Below are 21,993 nucleotides of genomic sequence, written 5' to 3' on the forward strand. Positions count from 1 at the left end.
AGTGGACAGACGATACATGTGGAGCCAAGAACTCACATGGTCCCTGAGCCAACCCTCCCCTTTCAGACAGGGAACATGAGGCTTAGTGAGGGGAAAAGGCTCTCCCCAGGTTACAGGGCAAGTCACCACCCCAAAGCCAGGCCATGTGCCCTCTCAGACAGCTTTGCGGCAGTGGAGGCAGAACTCAGGGAAAGACCAGTCCACCTCTAGCTGGAGGCACCCTCCTCTCTGCTTTCAACTACTGAGGTTCGGAAACACCGGGGAGACTGATCCAAGTCTCCACACGGCCAGAAAGCTTGGGGGGCACAAAGGAACACTCAGGTCTGCCCTGGAAGTTTCCCTCCTATCCTATTCTCCAGGTGGCCCTCAGGTTTCTACCTCCTGATGCCAAGGCAGGAGGACCCGCCTCAAGAAAAGGGAGCCTGCATACCAAGTGCTTGGGAGGACAGGGAGCGGGCGGCAGGAGCACCGCACGGACAAGACTTCCAGCACCTCAGGGAGACACACAGACTCCTGAGCCAGGAAATGCCTGTCTGGGTGTGCGTTTGGGAGGAACTCAGCACACGTGTGCACGCAGATGCACGCCTAATGCTCATGGCAGCGATGTTTGGGAGACAAAAAGGGAACCACACAGCCAGCTTTAGTGGAAAAATGGATAAACAGTTCTGCCCATCATGAAATCCTGCACAGCAGTCAAAGTGAGCAAACAAGACCCCCATGTATCAACTTGGATATACCCCAAAACCATAGGTTGAGTGAAAAGAAGTATCAAAATTATATATATACATATATATATATATATATATACACACACACACACACACATATAAAATTAGAGTATTTTAATTACTGTTTAAAGGACCCCCCAGTGGCTCAGTCAGTTAAGTGTCTGACTCTTGGTTTCAGCTCAGGTCATGATCTCAGGGCCATGGGATCGAGCCCCATGGTGGGCTCCCTGCTCAGTGGGGAATCTGCTTTTCCCTCTCCCTCTGTCTCTACCCCATGCTCATGTTCTCTCTCTCTTTCAAATAAATAAATAAACCCCTTAAAAATAAATAAATAAAATAAAATACTAAAAAAATAAAATAGAATACTAAGAGGAGACAAAGCTGGGTTGTGCAATGTAAATTAGCTGAAAAACTCTGTATAATAGAAAGCCAAGAGAGTGGACACCCAAGGAGTGCTACTGCTAGGTCCTGATTTTCAGATCTAATTTATGGGCATCAGACCACTTGCAACTGTGACATGTTCCTTGCGAAGACTCAAGGAAGAGTTCAGGGAAAGATGAAAAAGAAGGAAAACACACACACACACACACACACAGATGTTCTCTGTGGCTTATTTAGAGTGTGAAAAAATCAGAAACTCCCAGGACAGCTTACAAAGAAATCAGACAATAATCGACAACACAACCATACAAGCCATATGCACGAATCGAGGCAGAAAGACGGGAAAACGTCCTCACGCTGCAACCCCACGGGTGGGTCTCACACAAGACACATGACCAAATGCCCTGGGTGCACCCCAGGTATGTCCGCAGTGGGCGAGGCTCCAAGGAACACGCTACTTAGCCTTGGACGCCCAGTTTCCGGCTCTCCCAGAAGCAGGTGTGGGCAGGCTCTCCAGCGCTCCACTCCCTGCTCCCACGGGAGGCTCTCCTGGGGCAGTGAGAATCCCCTCCCATACTTCCACGCTAGAACCAACACCTCAGAGATTTCTTTAAGTCCATTCCAGATGCTGCACGTGTCACAGGAAAGGGCTCAGGGGTCAGTGGCTCCAGAAACCAAGAGGTTAAGCAGCGGGGACTTATGTCATTCCCCAGGGCCAGCTGCCCAAGACAGGGCTTCTGCATGTCTGCTTTAAGGAAAGAGGAATGTTCTCACGTCGCCTTCGCTCTCCCAGGCCAGCAGCCCCCAGAGCAAGCCGGATTCATACATCACAAGTTGTGCACATTTCTGATCAAAGCAAAAGCCACTCTGTGAGTCTGAGGAGCAGACAAGCGAATGGAATCAACCTCCATAAACATCTGAACGTCCTCAGCAAATACACTCACTAACCTCAGTTAACTCTTCAGCTGTTTGCTCTGCACTGAGGAAGGGAGTCTCCAGCTAAGTTGAGTTTTAAACTGGGACACTTAGAAATGATGATGTCAGCCAAGTCCCAGTGGCGCCTGCCATCAGCTCACAGCGTGCAGACTCCATGGGAGAGACTGCAGGGTGACCAGGGGACCCTGAGGACCCTGAGGCTGGGCACTCTGTGGCTCTGTTCCCAGAGGGCAGTCACCGGCCCCGGCCATCAGCCCCTCTGCAGGCACAGCCAGACCCTGAGTGGGCAATCAGGGATCTGAGATGCCAGCTATGACGCAGACTCAGTCAGCAGTGGCTGACTGAGGCAAGCCAGTTTGCCAGGGCCCTGACCCCCTCCCCAGGGACTCAGGACCAAAGGTTACTCTGAGCTTATCTGGGTTAAACTCCACTCCTCTGACCACAGGCTACATTTACCTTAAAGCAGGCAGTCAGCAGCCAAAAGAACGACCAGAGGGCACAGATCCGCTTCCCGAATGCTGTTATTTCCAAGTCATTCCCTCCTCTCCAGGACTCATTCTCTTGAGCTGGAATTTTGTTCCTTTTCCACTAGGAGGAAACTGAGGACAACAGGGCCTAACCCCACCAGGCTCAGTCACCATCTCGCTCTCACCTGGCATGTACACATGATATAATAAACTACGGAGGCCAGGGGATCTCTGAGCCAAACTCGCCCTTTTATAAGACAAGCCTCAGCATCCAAACAGCGAACCCGAGCATGGCTGCCTGTAGCAGGATCTGGCCTGTGACACCTGAGGAGCGGGTGCAGACCAGCAGGGCAGGCCGCTGAGACGGCACGGGGGAACCGGGCAGGGTCTAGCTGCTGGATCTGGACAGTATTTATGGGGAACAGGGCAGCCATGGCCAAGGTCCAGAGCAGACGTCTAGCATGTGCTGGGCACAAACGGGACTTTTAGAAACATTAATCCATTTAATTTCATCCCCACGACAAGGTTTCAAGGGGGGTGATACTCCTCTGTCTCTTCAGCAGATAAGGAAGGAGTTCAGAGAAGGCCAACAACTACCCACCGACTCCAGGCAGGATTAGGCAGAGCTGCAGCCCGACCCAGACCCATCAGGAGTCAGCACCATACTCCCTCTGGAGACACATGCCAGCCCCACACTAGGCTGCAGTGCGGGGGGCGGTCAGACACAGACTGTACCCTTGAGGGTCCCCCCACATCTGGCAGCTTCGCCACCACTGCACACAGAGCTGGGGATCGCAGGGGCATCAGAAAACCCATAAAGGCAACAGGTCTTCAGAGAGAGTGGGCCCTCCAGATAGGGCGCACGTGAGCAGCCCCTTAAAAGTAAGCTGGGCCGCAAAGCAGCAGAAAATGCAGTATCCTGAGGACCTGCTGTGTGTGCATACATTGTTGGGGGTGTGTGTAGCTCAGCTCACATGACAGAGAGCCCACTCCCCGACACCCAGAGATCCTCTTGATCAACACCGCCAGAGGGCAGCCGATGGGGCGCAGACCCAGGCAGGAGACAGCAGTGGGATTCCTCCTGCCTCTGCCCTGGGCCCTGGGCCCTGGGCCCTGGGCCCTGGGGCCTGCACTGGAGGAGGCCGGCTGCCCTCAACGGTGGGGGGATGGGGGGGCTCCACTGGGGCTCCCCTCCGCGGGGCGTGAAGCACAGCCATTCAGGGTAAACAAAACACAGGCGTGTACAGGGTAGTCCCATGTGGGGGAGGAGTAGAACAAAAACCGAATTCAAACAAGCACACAGAGACCAGCACAATCCAGAACCCATTGCAGAAACCCCGGCAAAGGAAAAGTAGGCAGGGAGACGGCAGAGAGGCAGGAGACCTGGCTCCCAGACCCTTCATCCGCCAGCCTAGCAGAGGGGCCTTGAGCAAGTTGCTTGGCCTCTCTGGGCTGCAGTCTCCTCACAGGTAAGAGAAAGGGACAGGACTACACAACCTTTCCATTTCTCTCTGAGGCTGACCTCCTCTGCCTCACTGCCAAGCCCAGGAGGTGGGGTTCCAAACAGCAGGGTCCTGAGATACCCACACACTAATAGAGGCTCTTAGCTGGTTCTATGGGGCACAACCTGGAGGAGGAGTGGGATCTGCCCCACACAGGCTTTGAGGTTCCCCCGCTCTTCACAGGCCACCTATCCGGCCCTTGAGCTGCTGACAAGGAGAAGAGGACATGCTTGTGAGGGCCCAGTGAGCAGCAGGCCCAGGGGTACCATGCCCTCTACGGTCCCAGCGCTCACAGAGTACTCCCCGTGTGGAGAGGCTAGAATGAGCCAGATCTCACAGGCATGAAGGCAGAGTGCTTAGGAGTCGGAAGACTGCTCAGCCACTTTTAGAGCAAGCTACTGTGGTCTGGGCTCAGGGGCCTCATCCATGAAGCCTCTTCCCAGGAGAGAATACATGCCCCCTCACAGGGCTGGTGGCTCTGAGGATTCAATCAGAGAGTGAGGGTAGAATGGAGCATGGTGCCTGTCACTCACATGGTGGCAACAGCTACTATCACCAACAGCAAGGTCAATGTAAGCGTCTGAGAGGGCTTGCGTGACTCCACACTCCAAGCCCAGGGCAGAGGCACAAGGAAGTCTTCTTTAAATCAAGAGACCTCCATCGGTGGCCAAGGACTCACCGTGTTGGCCAGCCACATCCCACACGTGTCAGAGCATGCTCATGGGATGTCGGGTGAGGAAAACGGATGCCTGGAGGCCTGCTCACTTCCCAAAGGCCCCAGGAGAAGCATCCCGAGGGGGCAAGTACACCGTACGGCCCACTTACGCTGGCTTGAGCTGGCAAACACCTTCTCCAGCTCAACAAACTGGTACAGTCTTATTCTACCCAGGGCCCTGGGCTATACTACATCCTGGAAACACAGAATGGAAGACGACACAGCCTGGCCTTCCAGGAGCTGACAGAGGGCCCAATTTCAGTACAGCCAGAGCTCAGAGGAGAAGGGCGAACCAAGAGATGGGCACGGATACGGTCAGGGATGGCTTCCTCCCTTCCCCCACAGTCGGAATCTACTGGAACGTAATCTTTTGTGTTTTGGGGGGGTTTTTTTGTTGTTTTTGTTTTTTAATTTGATAGAGATCACAAGTAGTCAGAGAGGCAGGCAGGAGAGAGAGGAGGAAGCAGGCTCTCCGCTGAGCAGAGAGCCCAATGTGGGGCTCAATCCCAGGACCCTGGGATCATGACCTGAGCCGAAGGCAGAGGCTTTAACCCACTGAGCCACTCAGGCGCCCCTACTGGAACGTAATCTTGAAGAGTAAAATGTGAAGCCCATAAAGAAGGGAGGGATGGGTGCTCCAGGATAGGAAGTAATGAGCAAAGTCCCAGGGGCATGAATGGCCGGCAGCATACCCAAAGTCCAAGCAGCACAGTAAGGCAGAGTGCTGGGAGAAGCGGCCCCTCCCTGACACAGCCCAGCCAGCATGGGATCTGGGGCTCCCTCCAACTCTTCTGGAGTCCTGACTGCCCAGGCTCTATCTGACCGCTGCCAACCAGCCAGAGAGCCAAGCACTCACTCAGCCAGATGGCGCCCTCTCCTTCTGGTCACGACTCTCCCTCCAGGTATAGGAGGCAAGGCCAGTCTGTTGCCCCAGCTGCCTCAGTTCCCCACTCCGAAAGATTGGGAGGGTCCCACCCTACCAATTTACAATGCATGCACCTCCCCAAAGCTCCCTGACTGCCGCAGACAGAACCACCACCCTCACAAAGCTGGGCTCAGGCACACCTAGAATCCCCTGCCCTGGGTCTTCCTGCCCCCTTCCCCACAGCAGGTGGCCTGGGACACCCTGAGCAGAGCCTGCATTATGCCTCACCTTGTGCAGGCTTTTGAAAAGCCTGCACACTTGTGCAACAATCCACTTGTGCGTCTGCCAAAGCCCATGAAGCCCCTCAGACTCCCACACTGACCAGGACTCAAGGAACCTGACCATCAGGGGCAGGTTTCCCAGAACCTGCATCCAAGGCGGCCATGATGATCTGGCAAGAGCAAGGCCCCTCACAACACTCAGTGATGTACAAGCCACAGTGGGTAAGGCCCAGGACCCTGCAAAGAGGGATGGGTGGGAACGAGGGATATGAGCAAGCCCTAGGGATATGTGGGTCTCCCCAGTAGCCTGGCTTTTTAAAATCATATACAGTTTATACCTGACAGAATTCTGAGAAACTTTATGAATAATTACTGTGTGCGATCAGACCAAGAAAACAAATCGAACACCATTAAGAAGAGACAAACAAACCTAAAAAATGCTCACAGTTTACTATCAACAAGTTTGAATTGGAATCTTCTAGAAATTTCTAGAATTGGACCTTCTAGAAAGGATGTTTCAGAGAGAGGGCTCCACTCCCCAGAAGGCGCAGCAGGATCATCCATTTTGCCTACACAAAGACTATAAAGCACAGACCCCAGCTTCACCATCCTAATGGAAACAATAGCACACACTCCAAAAGGCAGGCCAAATCAAGCAGGCATTTGCTGAGCCTCTGCCCAAAGCAGACATGTGCTCGGCACCCTGGGGAAGGGAGAGATGAAGACTGGGGCTTCATCCTCCTCACAGAAAAGAGAAAGCATGGGCATAGCTAAGTACCAAATGAGGCCAGTATCCAGAGCTTTCCAAGGGGTACACACTGCATTGCTAAGAGGGGTTGGGGAGTTGGAGGGGAGGCTCAGAGGAGAGAACACTGTACTCTGGGGAACTCAGGAAGATTCAAAAGAACATGAGGACTCCCTGTGTTATAGTCAAATGTTTATCTCCTCCCCACCCCCGCCACCCCACCCAAATCCAGATGCTGAAAGCCTAATGCCCGATGTAAGGGTATTTGGAGTTAGGCCTACGGGAAGTGAATAGGTCACGAGGGTGGAGCCCTTATGAATGGGATTAGAGCCCTTCTAGAAGACCCCAAGTGAGCGCACAGCAGGAAACTAGCAGTCCACAACCCAGGAAAGGGCCTTTGCTGGCACCCTGGTCTTGGACTTCCAGCCTCCACAGCTGGGAGAAATACCTGTTGTTCACAAGCCACCCAGTCTGTGGTAGTTTGTCAGAGCAGCCCCAAAAGACGAAGACATCATGAAGCCAACCTGGGCAGAACACAGCTCTGCAAGCCAGCTCTCCTGCCGTCCAACTGAATCAGTAAGCACTGTGCTTTCTCAGATGATGAGCAATGAGTCCCTCCTCCCAACACACCTACTCAGGTACCAGGAGGGAAAGCCGCTATTTATCAGCCCATCAGCTGCCGCAGGTCAGACCCCAAGCTGCCCCATTTTATCTCCTAGCCACCCTTGAGATCGCGGGGAAGAGGAAAGAGGTCCAGGGATTATACCCAGGGCCCCACTGCTCCCAAAGACTCCAGACAGCACTTGAGTCCCAGGCCTGGGGTTCCAAGCCCTGTGCTCCTGCCCTGGCTGGCACAGTACAGACTCTGCGGGGGCAGAAGGGGTAGTGAGCTCCAGGGAGGAGAGGAAGGAGGCCAGAGAGGAGAAGTGTGCTCCCAGGCTGGCCCTTCCAGAGCAGGAGGATCACTTTCTTGGAGCTGCTTAAGAGTAATCACCCCAAGAAATAAAACAAATGGCTTTAATTAAAGCACGTTAAGTGAACAGCTGGCTTTGTGTCCAAACAGGCACCTACAACAGGGTTGGGTGCACTGCGCTGCCAACGGTAAGAAGCCCCGCACCTGGCATCAAGCAACACGGCCACAGTGACTGCCCACCAGGAGGGGGGCACCGCACCTCTACCCACCAAGCTTGCCTCTTGGCCACTGCCCCAGCTTCCCACCTCATGCCAGGGGACCTGCAACTCTGTCTCTGCAGGAGTGTCTGGTGGGCGTCAGGGGCGGCTCTGCCTTCACGCAGCTCTAGCCACAGATCCCCCCTATTTAAGCGGCAGGCCGCCTCCCTTCTCCTGGAGGACCCACACGTGCTGGGTGGATGCACCCTGGGAAGGTGGGAGGCTGTGGGCAGGGCCCCGCTGGGGGCCCCTTGGCAGGAACAAGGGCAGGCCAGAGGCTGGGGCTGCGGGATGCGCAGACACACCCCCACGGGTCCCTCAGACGACGCGGCCAGGAAGCCCTGATGTCTTCTCCATCCGGATGCAACCATCCAGCTTCTGTTTCATCCACCTTTTTTCAAAGGACCTCATCAAAGCCAGTTTACACCAGGCGGAGGAAGGAAATGACCCCCCACAATCGCCACGCAGACTCCCTTTCATTTCAATCTTCCTCTCTAAAACCCGGGGAGAGGGGCGGGGGCCCCTCGTGGAGAAAGAACAAAAACAGCTGGGCTTGAGCAGCGGGCTCCCGCGGTGGCAGAGGGGGGCAGGCTCTGGCGCCCAACTCCAGCGGAGCAAACGCGGGGCGGCAGCGCCTTCTAGTGGCCGCACGGAGTGCCGCACACGGCTCCTGGGGCCCTCAAGGGAACCCCGCACAGGGAGCAGGAGAGCAGGTTTCAGCGACAAGGCAGTGCCAGGCAGGAGAGCCTGGTGGCCCACTGTGGGCTGCACTCCTACAGCTACTCCACCTGCGGACCTCCTGGCGTGGAGACCGGAGCACTGATCCTAGCCCTGGGGCACCCTCCAGCACAAACCCTGAGCTGTGGACACACTACATCGGTTCCCTCCAGTACTGACCCCCTGGTTGGGCTCGGGCACCAAGCTAGCCCCCAACAACCAGCAGGGCTTTGGCCTCCCCTCCCCAGCCAGAAAGATCCGTGGAGACACAGTGTAGCGAGGCCCAACTGGGGTGGCTGAACACAGGCCCAGCACCTGGCCACCTCTGCAAGGGCGGGTAGGGTGAGCTGGCTCTCAATCCACTCTCCCAAGGGGGAGTAGAGGCTGCTGCTAACACTGACGCCCAAACAGAAGGGCCTGGACTGATTCTGACCCCAGCACTGTGTGGCACTAATCACTGACCCCGTCCACCCAGGTCCATCAGCTCACTGGGAAGGACACTGCACCCATAGGTTCAGAACGTCCTTACAGCTCCAAAGCTTGGTGATTCTGCAGTGTTCTGGGAAAGCGAGGGAGACAGATGCCACCCTTGCAGCAAGCACAGGCTTTGTTCGGACTGGTATAATTAATTATTTGGGGCCATCGGGCAGCGGTGTGAGGTGGGCTACAGCCCAGCCCTCACTGGCTCCCACTCTGGAGGGTGTCCCCTCCTCCCTAAAGCACGACACAGCCCAGCTGTGACTCAAATAAGTCACCTGATCTGTCAGGCATGGGGTCTCCTTCACCGGTCACCATGACGTTCAAATGAGATGTTTGTAAAAGCCCTTTTATACACTCTAGAGTGCTGAACAAATGTTACTATTATTCTCCTAATCGAGTCTTCATACGAGTAACATGGCCTCGTTGATTTTAGAAATAACATTACTGTCTGTATACATCCGAAATTTCTAAACTGTGTTCTTCAGAAGACAAGCCTTTCCAGAGATGCTATCTAACATCTTTCTGGTGGTGCAGGGAGTGTCCAGGCACCTGGGTTTTCTTGTAAAATGCATTTTGGCAAACACATAGAAAAACAGCAAATACATATATGCAGTTGTCCTTATCAATAGGTAATCATCTCTCCATTAGTCATTGGGGAAATGCAAATCAAAACCAGATCAATGAGATGCTACTTCACACCCACGAGAACAGCTATGATCAAAAAGACCACAGCAAGTGTGGGCTGAGATGTGGAGACTCTGGAACTTTCATATGCTGCTGGTGAGAAGGCAGAATGGCACAGCCACTTTGGAAAACAGTCTAGCATTTCCTGAAAGGGTAACATGTGACCAAGCCATTCCATGCCTGGGTATATATACCCAAGAGATGTGAACGCATATAACCACACAGAAACTCCTAAACAAATGTTCACAGCAGAATTGTTCACAATAGCCAATAAGGAGAAACCACCCAAATGTCCACCAAATAATGAATGGATAAATGCGGCATGTCCATACAACAGAATATCATTCAGTCATTAAAAAGGATGGGGTATTATCCGTGCCAAGCAAAGAAAGCCAGATACAAAAGGTCACGTAGTGAAGGAATCCATTTTTATGAAATGTTCAGAACAGGCAAATTTATGGAGCTAGAAAGCAGTTTGAGATTGCCAGCGCTGGGGACAGAGTGGAATGGGGAGTGACTGCTAATGGGTATGAGGTTTCTTTTGGGGATGATGAAAATGTTTTGGAACTAGTGGTCATGGCTGAACAATCTCGTGATATTAAAAAACCACTGAACTGTTTCTTTCAAAGGGGTTGCATTTTATGGCATGTAAATTCTACCTCAGTTTTTTTAATGGCAAAAAAGAAAAATGTGACCACCTTTTTCTAAATGATCTATGGGAAGAGAAAACAGAAAATTGTGAGGAATTCCTGGAGTCCAGCTAGAACACTGCATCTGTACCCTGAGGCCAACCACCCATGTGTCAGTGTGATTCAGCTCTAGGATGGTCCCTGACCTATGGTACGGGCTTTGCCTTATAACGTTAATACATGATCTGTGGTACTGTCTGTGGAATTATCCACAGTGCATCATACAGGACATAATAATACCATATAAAGTCATTCCCTCAGATCAATGATTGAAGTTCTTCCTGAGAAATATGCACCGGTACACAAACTACTCCAGTTGTTTCGGGAACATATTATAATTTAAAAGTGCTCCACTGGCAAACGGGTTTGGTGACGTGGCGCTGTTCTCTAAATTCTGTAGTAAAAAAATGTCGGCCTGTCTTTCCAAAGAGCCTCTCATCACAGGAGGCATTTCTCAGGTCGCCTCTTTCCCAGACGGTCATAACTTATTCAAGTCTCATCCATATGCAAGGGGCCTGCTGCTCTGACCAGCTGGAGAAGCTGCCTTTCAGTGTCACCTGTTTGTCATTAGCTTCATCAATGCGACATCCAGCATGACGGGCTTTACGCTTCCTCCAAGCCCCCACTGTGAGCTGAAGGTCTCATCTCTTCAAAACCACTCAGTTGTGCTCCTGCAGAAACTCTGGAAGGGCCCCAGGGTGCACAGAGCTTCCCCATCCGTCAGCCACCCCAGTCCTCAGCACACGCTCCTCCCGAAATCCAGCAACCGCTTTATGTGTGGAAAGCACATGGCTTCCTTCTCAATCCTAACTTGTTATATAGAGACTGGGCAACCCCGCCTCATGCTCTGAGGAAGACGGGTTCGTCAGAAGAGATGATCTGCCGATCACTCTTGAGAACTCTCAGAGGATTTCCTGGGTTTAGCTAATACAGCCATTAGTCGGTCAACTGTGAATGTTGATTGAGAGCCTTGAAAGTGCCAGGAACTGTGCTAATATGACGGTGGTAGGGGAAAGAGGAGCACCTCTGTTTCCACTGTTTTGTGCCTTCTACACAGGGGAGGGGGCGGGTCTCCACTAAACTGGCTCTCCTGGCCTCTTGCTCCCCACCATGCACATGAGCACCTTCCTTCAGGTAGGAGGAGAAACTGGTCTGATGGGTGAGTTTGGAAGGCATGCCCGCCCTGGCCCCTTCCTCTGCTTCTACTTGGCCCTTCATCCTCTCCTCTCCTCCCCACTCCCTTCCTCTCCTCTCCTTTCCTTCTCCCTCTTCTGGATGGAATTACCTGTGGAGAGCCTGCCTACCCCTGCAGGGAGGCCAGTGGCTGTCCAGGGCTGCCTGTCCTTCCAGAAGTCTGTCTGATTCTTGTGTTCCAGGTTAGCAGGCTGTCTGTCCCGAGTCTCTCTACCACTTCCAACTTAGGCCAGAAATAGGAATGGCGTTTAAGGGGTTCCTGTGGACCTCGGGAGATGAAGAAGGGAAGTGACGTCCTGCCCTCACGGAGATTATATTCTAGTAGGGAGAGAAGACTGCAAATAAATAAAAGGATGGTTATTTCCTCAAACATGCAGAGCACACTCCCACCTGCAGCCTTCCCACATGCAGCTCTGGCCAGAGCTCTCTCCCTCCTAGAGGGCCGAAAGTGCATACTCTCACTCCCCTCGGTCTCTGTTCAAGTGTCATCTCATCAGTGGGATCTTCCCTGACCACCACAGCCAGCCAACTGCCCCCTCCCCGAACCATACGCTTCTTATATCCTTACCCTGCTTTACCTGCTCTAAACTTCTCACAATCTGATTTGCCCTATCTATACTTGTTTATCTGTTTGAAGTCTCTCTCCTCTTCCACACACACACACAAGCTCCACGAGAGCAGAAACTCGGTTCTGTTCCCACTGTTCACGGCACAGGGTAAGCGCTCCTCTGCTGAACAAATGAAGGAAGAAACAAACAAGAATGTGTTACAAACAGGGTGATGGGAAAGAAGATGAGGGTCCGGGTGGGGGCCACTTCAGACAAGGGGTTCAGGGAAGGCCTTTCAGAGTGGCTAACATCTGAGTGATCACGCAACAAGAGCATAAGAGAAACACCATGAAGAAGTAGTACGGAGCACTGGTGAGGCGGGGGAGCCCCACCGGGCCTCTGCGCCAGGAAAGGGGCCAGGGGTGGGGGGGCTGCCCACCCCAAATAGAGGAAAGGGGTGGACCACAAGTCGTGTCAGTGCTAAGGGATGCCGGGTGCTCCAGGGCCTGCTCGCTGTGCTGATTTTTCCCCACAGGTCAGCAGAGCGGGGGCCATGCCATGGCAGCAGCACTGGGCTGGACACACTGCAGAAGGGCTGCATTGAATCTTCGCTGCTATGCGGGAGGTGGTAGGGGGAGGGGTTTGACCCTCGTTTACAGACAAGGCCTCGGAGGCCCAGAGTGGCGAGGTGGCTGACCCATGGTAACCCCAGCTAGTAAATGGCCAACTGGGGTTGCAATTCAGAGCTGTCTCACCCCCTCAGGGCCTTCTCATGCCCAACCCACTGCATTTTGCAGCAAGACAGGATGAACGGGTCGGTGACACTCAGCAGTGTGGGTTCCTGGATGGCTGTGCCTGACCCACGTCAGTGTCCCCCATAGCTGCGAATCAGGGTCCCACATACATCAGGTGCTTGGTCAGGCCCGGGAGGGCTCTTCAGGGATGGGGCAGGGATGGCTGGTCATCTACCCCAAACCTGCTCTCCTCCACTTCCTGATTAACTGAACCCCTATTTTGAATGAATTTTTGCTTCTTCCTCCATCCTGCCACCAAAACACAGATGTGATGGCTAAAGCTGTAGCAGCCAGCCTGGCCCATGAGGACAAGGGTTAGTCACTCCTTAGGGAGAGTAACACAGGCAGCTGCAAGGAGCCTAGGACCCTCACGACTTCAGGAAGCCCCCAGACCACCAGGAATGCCCACCTCTGACCTTCCACTTACATGAGAAATAAACCTCAATCTTGCATAAAACCACCACAATTTGGGATTTCCACAGCATATTCTATCAAACCTGATAGAGCAAGGAAGGCTGATGAAAAAGACACGTCTGGATATAAGTGTTACAAGGGTAGAGTTCCTCTTGACAAACAGAATGAGGCAACAGATGGCTCAGAAGCAGAGTGAGCAAAACCCCATGAGAAGGGACAGCTTCTTCCACAGCCTGGGGAGGAATGGTGGGACCAAGAAACTGAAGCCACACACCATAGGACTAATCCGGGATGAAAGTGAGCCAGGGGTCAGGAGGTTCTGAGTGGAAGGCATTTCATAAAGGCAGCATTTATGCAAGATGAACGAATGCAGCAGCCTTGCCAAGGCCAGCTGAACCAGGAGCGCCTGGAGGACAGAGAGCAGTCCAGCCAAATGTTTCCTGAATGCCTACCATGAGCCAGGCACTGTGCTCCCAGGGAAGGCTGCACAGAGAGGAGGGCCGAAGTGGGTCGAACTGGGTCTTAAAGGTCTGGAGGAGAGCCCCAGGTGCTCCTGTATCCCCTTAGGGCAGTGAACTCCCACACCAGGCTCTGCAGCTCCATCCAAATTCAGATTCTCAGAGCCCACCCAGCAGCTTCTGACCCACAGGCTGGGGCAGAGCCCAGGATTCTGAATTTTTAATAAGCATGCCCATGTGATTCCTTTTTTTTTTTTTTTTAAGATTTTCTTTATTTATTTGATAGAGAGAGACACAGCGAGAAAGGGAACACCAGCAGGGGGAGTGGGAGAGGGAGAAGTAGGCTTCCCCTGGAGCAGGGAGCCTGATGTGGGGCTGGATCCCAGGACCCCAGGATCATGACCTGAGCCAAGGGCAGACACTTAACAACTGAGCCACCCAGGTGCCCCATGCCATGATTCTGATGCCGTCAGTCCTATTTATACAGGCCTAGTAGCTCTTAACCTGGTGCTTGGAACACAGCAGGTTTGGATGCTTATTAAATAAGTGAAGACATAATAGACTTCCACACTGTTAGGAGACAAACCAGTAGATTTCAAAAGATCTTCCATAATAATGGACACAAGATTTTTCTGGTTAAGTGAATGGTTCCTTGGCTAATATTTAATTAACCAAAATATAATCTGAGGTCACTAATAATGTTCTGTGGTCTCCTTCTGCAAGCATTTCAGCTAAAAGGTATTTCAATTTCCCTTGAAAAGGGCCTTAGAAGAGACCTCTGGATGTGGGCACAATTTCCACGCCGGCTCACCAGAGCTCTGGTCTGCAACTTACAGACATGGTGGTGACCTCCTAAGAGCCCATGCTGAGGGAGCAGGCGGTCTCCAGACAGGTGGGTGGGCAGGGAGCTGCCTTCCTCTCCCCAAGGTGTCCTCACACATGTCAAGACAACTCTTCTCCTATGACTAAACTATCCTTATTGCCTTACCTTATAAGACAGAAGTGTTTCTTAAAGAAGAAACATGGTCTATGATGATTTCATTCATAGGTGGAATTTAAGAAACAAAACAGATGAACATAGGGGAAGGGAAAGAACAATAAAATAAGATAAAAACAGAGGGGGAGGCAAATCATAGAAGACGCAACATAGAGAACAGAGGGTTACTGGAGGGGAGGTGGGGAGGATGGGGTACTTGGGTGATGGGCATTAAGGAGGGCACTTGATGGAATGAACACTGAGTGTTATATGTAAATAATGAACCCCTAAATTCTACTCCGGAAACCAATACTATACTATATGTTAACTAAGTTGAATTTAAATAAAACCTCAGAAGAGAAACAAAGACGAAACATGGTAGAAAGGGGAAAACACTGACCTAGGACATGGGTCTGGTCCTAGCCAGGTCAGTAACTCCCCAAGTGCCCTTGGGTAAGTCTCTTCACCCACCGTACTATGCTCTTGAAGACCCCTCCCAGCCCTGATGCAACCAGGGTGAGAAGGTCTACAGTTTCCTGTTCTCTGACCACAGCCATCTAGCTACAAAGCCTCCAGACCCTCATCAGCCATGCCTCAATTCATGTCCCCCACAGCTGTTTCCAGGGCCTAGTGACCTATGGTTGTCTGAAGAGAGTATGGCAGAGGGAGAGAGCAGGAAACACAGGCACCATGATGGGAACCTGGCCCCAAGGACAGTATTTCTGGTCCGGACTCTGTGCTAGGCATCATGGGACTGGAGATAAGACCCAACACGTTCATAGCACCAGTGCACACCAGGAAGGAGGAGAAAGAGGAAGACTTGTCTTTCTGATGGGGTTTCCCTGAAAGGCTCCAAAGAGGCAATGGCAAAGACAGATGACCAAGACCTGGAGATGGAAAGAGAAAGAGGGTCCCGACGGCAGCACGACACAGCAAAGGCCTGGCAGCTAGACAGCCCCAAGTGCACAAGAAGCTGTGTCGAGCTGGAGAGAAAGGGCTGGGTAGAGATCTGGCCCAAGTTGCTACCTCTGACTCCATAAAGTGATAAAATGACAATGCTGATCTTCAGGGTGGTGTTTGGAGACCCTGTCAAATCCCAACTTTGCCCATACTGGCCCTTTGATCCAGGGCCCTTGGTTTTCTCCCTCAGACCAGCACAGCGTTTCTCAAGCATTAAGGTACTAGGGATCACCTGGGACAGGCTGCCAGATCTCACCTTGAGATTCCAATTAGGTAAACTGTGATGGGTCCCATGCTGAAAAACCCCAGGTCAGAGAGTGAGTCAAGAACCTGGATTCTGGGGGCACCTGGGTGGCTCAGTGGATTAAGCCTCTGCCTTCGGCTCAGGTCGTGATCTCAGGGTCCTGGGATCGAGCCCCGCATCGGGCTCTCTGCTCTGCGGGGAGCCTGCTTCCCCCTCTCTCTGCCTACCTCTCTGCCTACTTCTGATCTCTGTTGAATGAATAAATAAAATCTTTAAAAAAAAAAAAAGAACCTGGATTCTGGGTCTCCTACAGCATGAAGTCCAGGCCCGGGTGCCCTTCCCTGACTATGGTGGATGCTCCAGACAGGCTTACTTGTTCTGGGCAAGAGACAGACTTTGTGGGCTATGAGGAGAAGCAGGAATGGAAAGCTGTGGAAGGCTGGGCACAGACGGTCCCCAAGTCTAGGGACATTCCAGGGACGGTGAAAGCTAAGTAAAGAGTGGCCAAGGGCCCAGGAGGAAAGGAAGGACATCCTGGGCAGAGAATACATCTTATGTAAAGACAAATTCAGCACACTCAAGATCTAAGGTGCACACAGGAGGACAAAAAGCAAGGCTGGAGAGGAGGGGGGCCAGGCCCACAATGCAGCCCTCCTGGAAGTTGGGACTTGAGCTGCCAGAGACCCCTGAACCCTGCAGGATCCGGGCAGCAGCTCCCCCATCACTCACTGGACACAAACACATGAAACATTACTCTTACCTCACTACCCCTTCCCCCACTATCAGTCTCCATCCTTTAAGATCACCTCCTAGTCTTATCCAAAAATCAGAACTTGGATGCCTTCTGTGCAACTATGAGGTCAAAATGAGGCTAGCAACTTGACTGAAGCAATTAACACTAAGCCAGGAAGCTAATCTCTGACAAGCAGCGCTGGGAGATCATGGGAGATGAGGGAGAGAGGTGGGAGGAGAGCTGCCAACGAAGCAGGTTGGTCCAGCCTGGGACAGGGTGGCTAGCTCTGCTGTGCTCTCCCCAGATCGTATCTGTACCTCTTAGAGCTTCTGCTTCCTCCCTCAGAGAAACTGGTGGATTCTCTAAATGGGTTCGTGACCCTTGAGACTAGGGAAGAAGAAGGTACAGAGAGGGGATGAGGTGGTTCACAATGTCTGGGTTTGGGCTTAGGCAGTTCTGACTTTAATACGAGAAATATCACTGCAACTTCAATTCACGCGACCTCAATAAGACCCTGGCCACAGACTCTCCGCATCAGATGACTACTGCCTTCAAACGACCCGTTCCAACCTCAAAAGTCAAAGATTGAGAATAAAAAGTGCAGACTGCGAAGGTAGTGCAGAATCCTACAACGCCAGCAGAGAGGGGGCGAGCCAAATCTCGGGAAAAGAGGGACTTAATGGGTGGGACACGGGTCAGGGTAGTGAATCCATGCCCGCAGCACTCCCGCACCGGCTGAGCACTTCTGGCTCCTGGGCACGCCTCCCGAACGCTGCCTCCAGCACACCGAGAAACACGTTTCCACGTTTCCGGCAAAGCTGGGGCAATGGGGGGTGGGGGGGGGGGGACAGATGAATGTATAGGGTGGGCCTTCCACCGGGAGCCCCCAGCCGCAGCCCCGCTCACCTTGCACTTGAAGCCGGCGGCTGGCGGCAACAGTTCCCGCAGCAGGGCCTTGGCCACCTCGCGGCTGGCCTCCTCGCTCACGAAGTGCAGGTTAAGCACCTCGTGCGCCTCGAACTTAGCGAGGCGCAGCAGGGAGCGGAGCGCGACGCGGGCCTTGGCCTGCAGCGCGGCGTTGTGTTCCGCCTTGGTGAACATCATCAGCAGGTGATAGTCCACCGGCCCCGGCCCGCCGCCCTCCAGGCTCTTGGCCTTGGCGCCCAGGGCCGGCGCCACGGAGCCCCGCGCCAGCTCCAGCGCGGGCGGCGAGGGCACGGCGGGAGCCCCGGCGCGGGCCTCCTTCAGCCTCTTGGTGGCGCTGGAGAAGGTTTCCCGGCCCGAGCCGAGGTAGTAGAAAGCACAGACCGCCAGCGCCGCGGCCAGCAGCAGCGCGCAGTAGTGGGAGCGCACAGCGGCCAGGCGCGCCATGGCCCGAGAGCATGAGGGCCCGCCTCGCCGACCCATGCACCACCCACCCGCAGACAGAGCAGCAGGGGAGCTGCAGCGGACACCAGCACCCTGGCAGCCACTTAGTGACCCAGGCGGCGGGCAGCGGCCATGGCGGGGGCGGGGCCGCGCTGCCCGGAGCCAATCCGCGGGCGCTGATGCGCGGAGAGGCGGGGCCAGGGTTGCTCGGCAGCCGCTGGGTCCTAGATTTAGTGGGATTCAAGACGGGAAGGATTGGGCGATGGGTAAGGACTGAGACTTCGAGAAAGCCAGCGGGGCTGCAAGGAAGGTCTGTTGAAACTGGGCGTCCTAAATGCCCAGACCCAGACGGTAGAAATCGAAGCTGTGCCTTGAAAGGTATAGAGGCGCCCCAACGCAGGACGTTCGTTAGCAAAAATACTAAACTGGACGCACAAAAAGGGAAAAATTTTATTTCTGAACCTTTCTCCCCGAAATGTTTGGAAGCTTGAAGTCCTCTCCCCGCCGACTCCCTTCACACCTGGGAGACTAGCTGGGGCTAGGGAGTTTAAACTAACACGCTCCTTCCTCATTCACGGTAAATGAGAAATGCCACCTAAGGTGCAAATGGCCTGCCCAGCCCACTGGCACCTGAGGCCATGTAAAGGATGTGGCCAGCAGGGGGACCCTGCTGCCCACGACTTGGAGATAGTTTCCAAAGTACCAGGAAGTAACATCGGAGACTTTTTTTTTTAAGAGACTAATATAATAATACCTTAAGAGAATCTCAAGACGTGCCAAGTCGTTTTTCAAATTTTTTTTAAAGATTTATTTTTTTTTTTTTTGACAGACAGAGATCACAAGTAGGCAGAAAGGCAGGCAGAGAGAGAGGGAAGCAGGCTCCCTGCTGAGCAGAGAACCTGATGCGGGACTCGATCCCATGACCCTGAGATCATGACCTGAGCTGAAGGAAGCGGCTCAACCCACTGAGCCACTCAGGCGCCCCGTTTTTCAAAATTTTAACTGAGGCACACTGAGGTAACTTGCCCAAGGTCACACAGTTAACGGCTTTGACCTTAGACAGCTGGGACACTTAACAACTACATAAAAACTCATTAACTTCAGTCTTCTAAGGACTGATGATAATACTACAGCATTTAAACATGTACAAATGATCTGCATGCTTGAAGGTCACAGAGGTGAAAATGCATGGGCAAATGCACATACGAATTATCACTCAGCAGTTTACTGTGCCATGCTCTTATTGGTGAAAGTGACTGGTACCCAGAACCACAACGCATCTTTTTTTTTTTTTTTAAGATTTTTTAATTTATTTGACAGAGAAAGAGTACAAGTAGACAGAGTGGCAGGCCGAAGGAGAGGTAGAAGCAGGCTCCCCACCGAGCAGGGAGCCCAATGCCGGGCTCGATTCCAGGACCCTGGGATCATGACCTGAGCCAAAGGCAGCCACTCAACTGACTGAGCCACCCAGTCGCCCCACAATGCATCTCATTTTTAGCTCTTGTTTTTTTTCAATCGGAGTAACAGTTTTCTGAAAAAAAAAATTGGAACTCTGAAGTGGGCTGAGTGAAAAGATCAATACATACTAATTACCTTGTGGAGGTAGAAAGGTAACCCAGTAGCTAAAGTAACTCACTCAAGTGATGGGCTCTTACTTTTTTTTTTTTTTTAAGATTTTATTTATTTATCCGACAGATAGAAATCACAAGTAGGCAGAGAGGCAGGCAGAAAGAGAGGAGGAAGCAGGCTCTCCGCGGAGCAGAGAGCCCCATATGGGGCTCGATCCCAGAACCCTGGGATCATGACCTGAGCTGAAGGCAGAGGCTTTAACCCACTGAGCCACCCAGGCGCCCCTGGGCTCTTACTTTAATTCCTTTAATCCTCACAACCTTAAGAAGCAGAGGTATTATTTGCACTTTACAATTGAGGAAATTGAGGTTTACAGCATATATTGCGTGAATTGCTGGCTAGTAATAGAGCCAGATCTCAACCCAAATCTTACTTCTGCCAATGCCCAAGCTTTTAAACAAGACTCACACTGAAAGTAATTCAAGCCCTGAGTTGTGTGTATTTTACCACAACCTTCAGCAGATATTGGTTACAAGAGCAAGTTCTCCAAGTTATCCAAGAACAAGATAAGTTCTCCACGTATCAAGCATGACTAATTATTAGACTTCAGACAGGATCCTTAATCTGAGCTTCAATAAGATCCATTTGGAAAACAGGGTAAATACTAGTACCTAAACCTCATAGGATTATAAGACAATACATGAAAAGCAGTTAGAACTGTGCCTAATACTTAGCAAACAATATATATTATATATATATGTATATATATATGCTAGAATACCTATCTAGAATATATATGCTAGAATATATGCTAGAATATGCTAAAAACACCAAACTCTACAAAAGGGCTAAATAGCCAACAAGTACCCAAATATAGTGACCATAGCTTTTCTAGGGGAATTACAAATACCAAACTACAAATCTCCTTTAAGACTTTATTATATGTTCCGTATTATCTCCAAAGCAGTGTGCTACAGCTATATTATATTCTAATTGTTCACTAGTAAAAAATCTGGAGTTGTGCCCCTCACCTTCACATCAATAATGTGGTTTTTCCTTATGCCACTTATTCTAGAACTTACTCAATTATTTTACTTTTCAGACCTTTACAAGATCACTACTCCTGGTATTTATGGATAATAGAGGAGTGACAAGATAATTTAGATTTTACATAGAAAGGAAAATACTCGAGACTAGTCTTAACTCCATGTTAATTTTTTATTCCCAATTCTTTGACCATAAAGAAAAATTAATGTTGCAACTTCCTAAAATATATTGCTGGCTGGAAACTAAAACAGGAGTTGAATGAAGGTGGCCATTTATTCAACAGGTAACAAGTGACCCCTGAATATCAAGCACGTAGTGCCTGAGGATTACACCAGTGAAAGAAAACAGAAATCTGTGCCGTCATAGAGCTTGTATTCTAGCAGGAGAAAATAGAATAAGGAAAGGTATGTAGTGTGTCACGTGGTGACATGTGCTGTTTCCTCAACTCAAAACAGATAAAACTGGCTGGGTATAGACCCAGCTAAACAAAGAACTTTTTAAGCACAATAACTCTTTCAGTTCTCACTTTGGTCAAGACTTCTGACCAGAAATTAGAGATAATTGGTTTCTCCATCTGTAATATTGGGTAGATGATCGGATTTTTTTCATATTGACTAGTACCCAATACTGTCAAGGATACAGAGAAAGAAACACTTTCCTCTACAGCAGATGAAGGGTGGGTACTTTTCTGGAAGGCGCTCTGGCAATAACTAAAATCTTTCTGGGCCCTAAGAGCACTCTCAATTCTCTCCTATTGTGATGAAATGTTTCTCTCCAAGATGGAGGTTCCCAGATTTTGGTTGGCTTTGGAAGCACCTGGGGAGCTAGGTAAAAACACAGAGAATCAGGCCCTATGCATCATCAGTGAGCCTGGGCCTCAATAGTGCATCTTTTACAGATCAAAGTTTGTAAAGTGCTGCCTTAGATCTTCACACTGCCAAACTCTCCTTCTGCGTCAAACCTTGACTTAGATGTCACTGCCTTGATGAGTGGTCTCTAAACACTGTGAGGCGCTATCCTCCAACAATCTCACGAGGGCCACCTATAAACTATTCAGTCCCATCCTTCTCCATTCCAAGAAGCAAGATGTCAAGAAAATAGAAGTACATCTATCTTTTATTTTTTTGACTGTAACATCCCCAATACTTGACTCATTGAATGAGCCTCAAAAATATATCTGCCCATTGTGAATCAGCATTTTTACTTCTGGGAATTCATCCTGAGGAAATAATTAAGAATGCATGCAAACATTTAGCCAAAACAGAGCTAGATATAGGGTGGCAAGAAATTAGAATCAAATATTCATCAATAAAGTGGTTAAACAAAAA

At 51.4% G+C, this 21,993-nt stretch overlaps 1 protein-coding gene across 3 annotated transcripts in view; it reads right to left on the reverse strand.

Annotated features, from left to right (window-relative positions):
* XXYLT1 (xyloside xylosyltransferase 1) overlaps window positions 1-18,186 on the reverse strand; it is a 157,582-nt gene extending 139,396 nt beyond the window's left edge. For all 3 annotated transcript variants that reach the window (XM_047733537.1, XM_047733555.1, XM_047733546.1), the window contains exon 1: window positions 17,588-18,186. In XM_047733537.1, the coding sequence (XP_047589493.1) occupies window positions 17,588-18,088 (501 nt within the window). In that variant the 5' untranslated portion in view covers window positions 18,089-18,186. The remainder of the gene's footprint in view (window positions 1-17,587) is intronic.
* Window positions 18,187-21,993: the final 3,807 nt, after the last annotated feature.

This window comes from Lutra lutra, chromosome 1, assembly GCF_902655055.1.
Source record: "Lutra lutra chromosome 1, mLutLut1.2, whole genome shotgun sequence".
In the NCBI taxonomy this organism is placed as follows: Eukaryota; Metazoa; Chordata; class Mammalia; order Carnivora; family Mustelidae; genus Lutra; species Lutra lutra.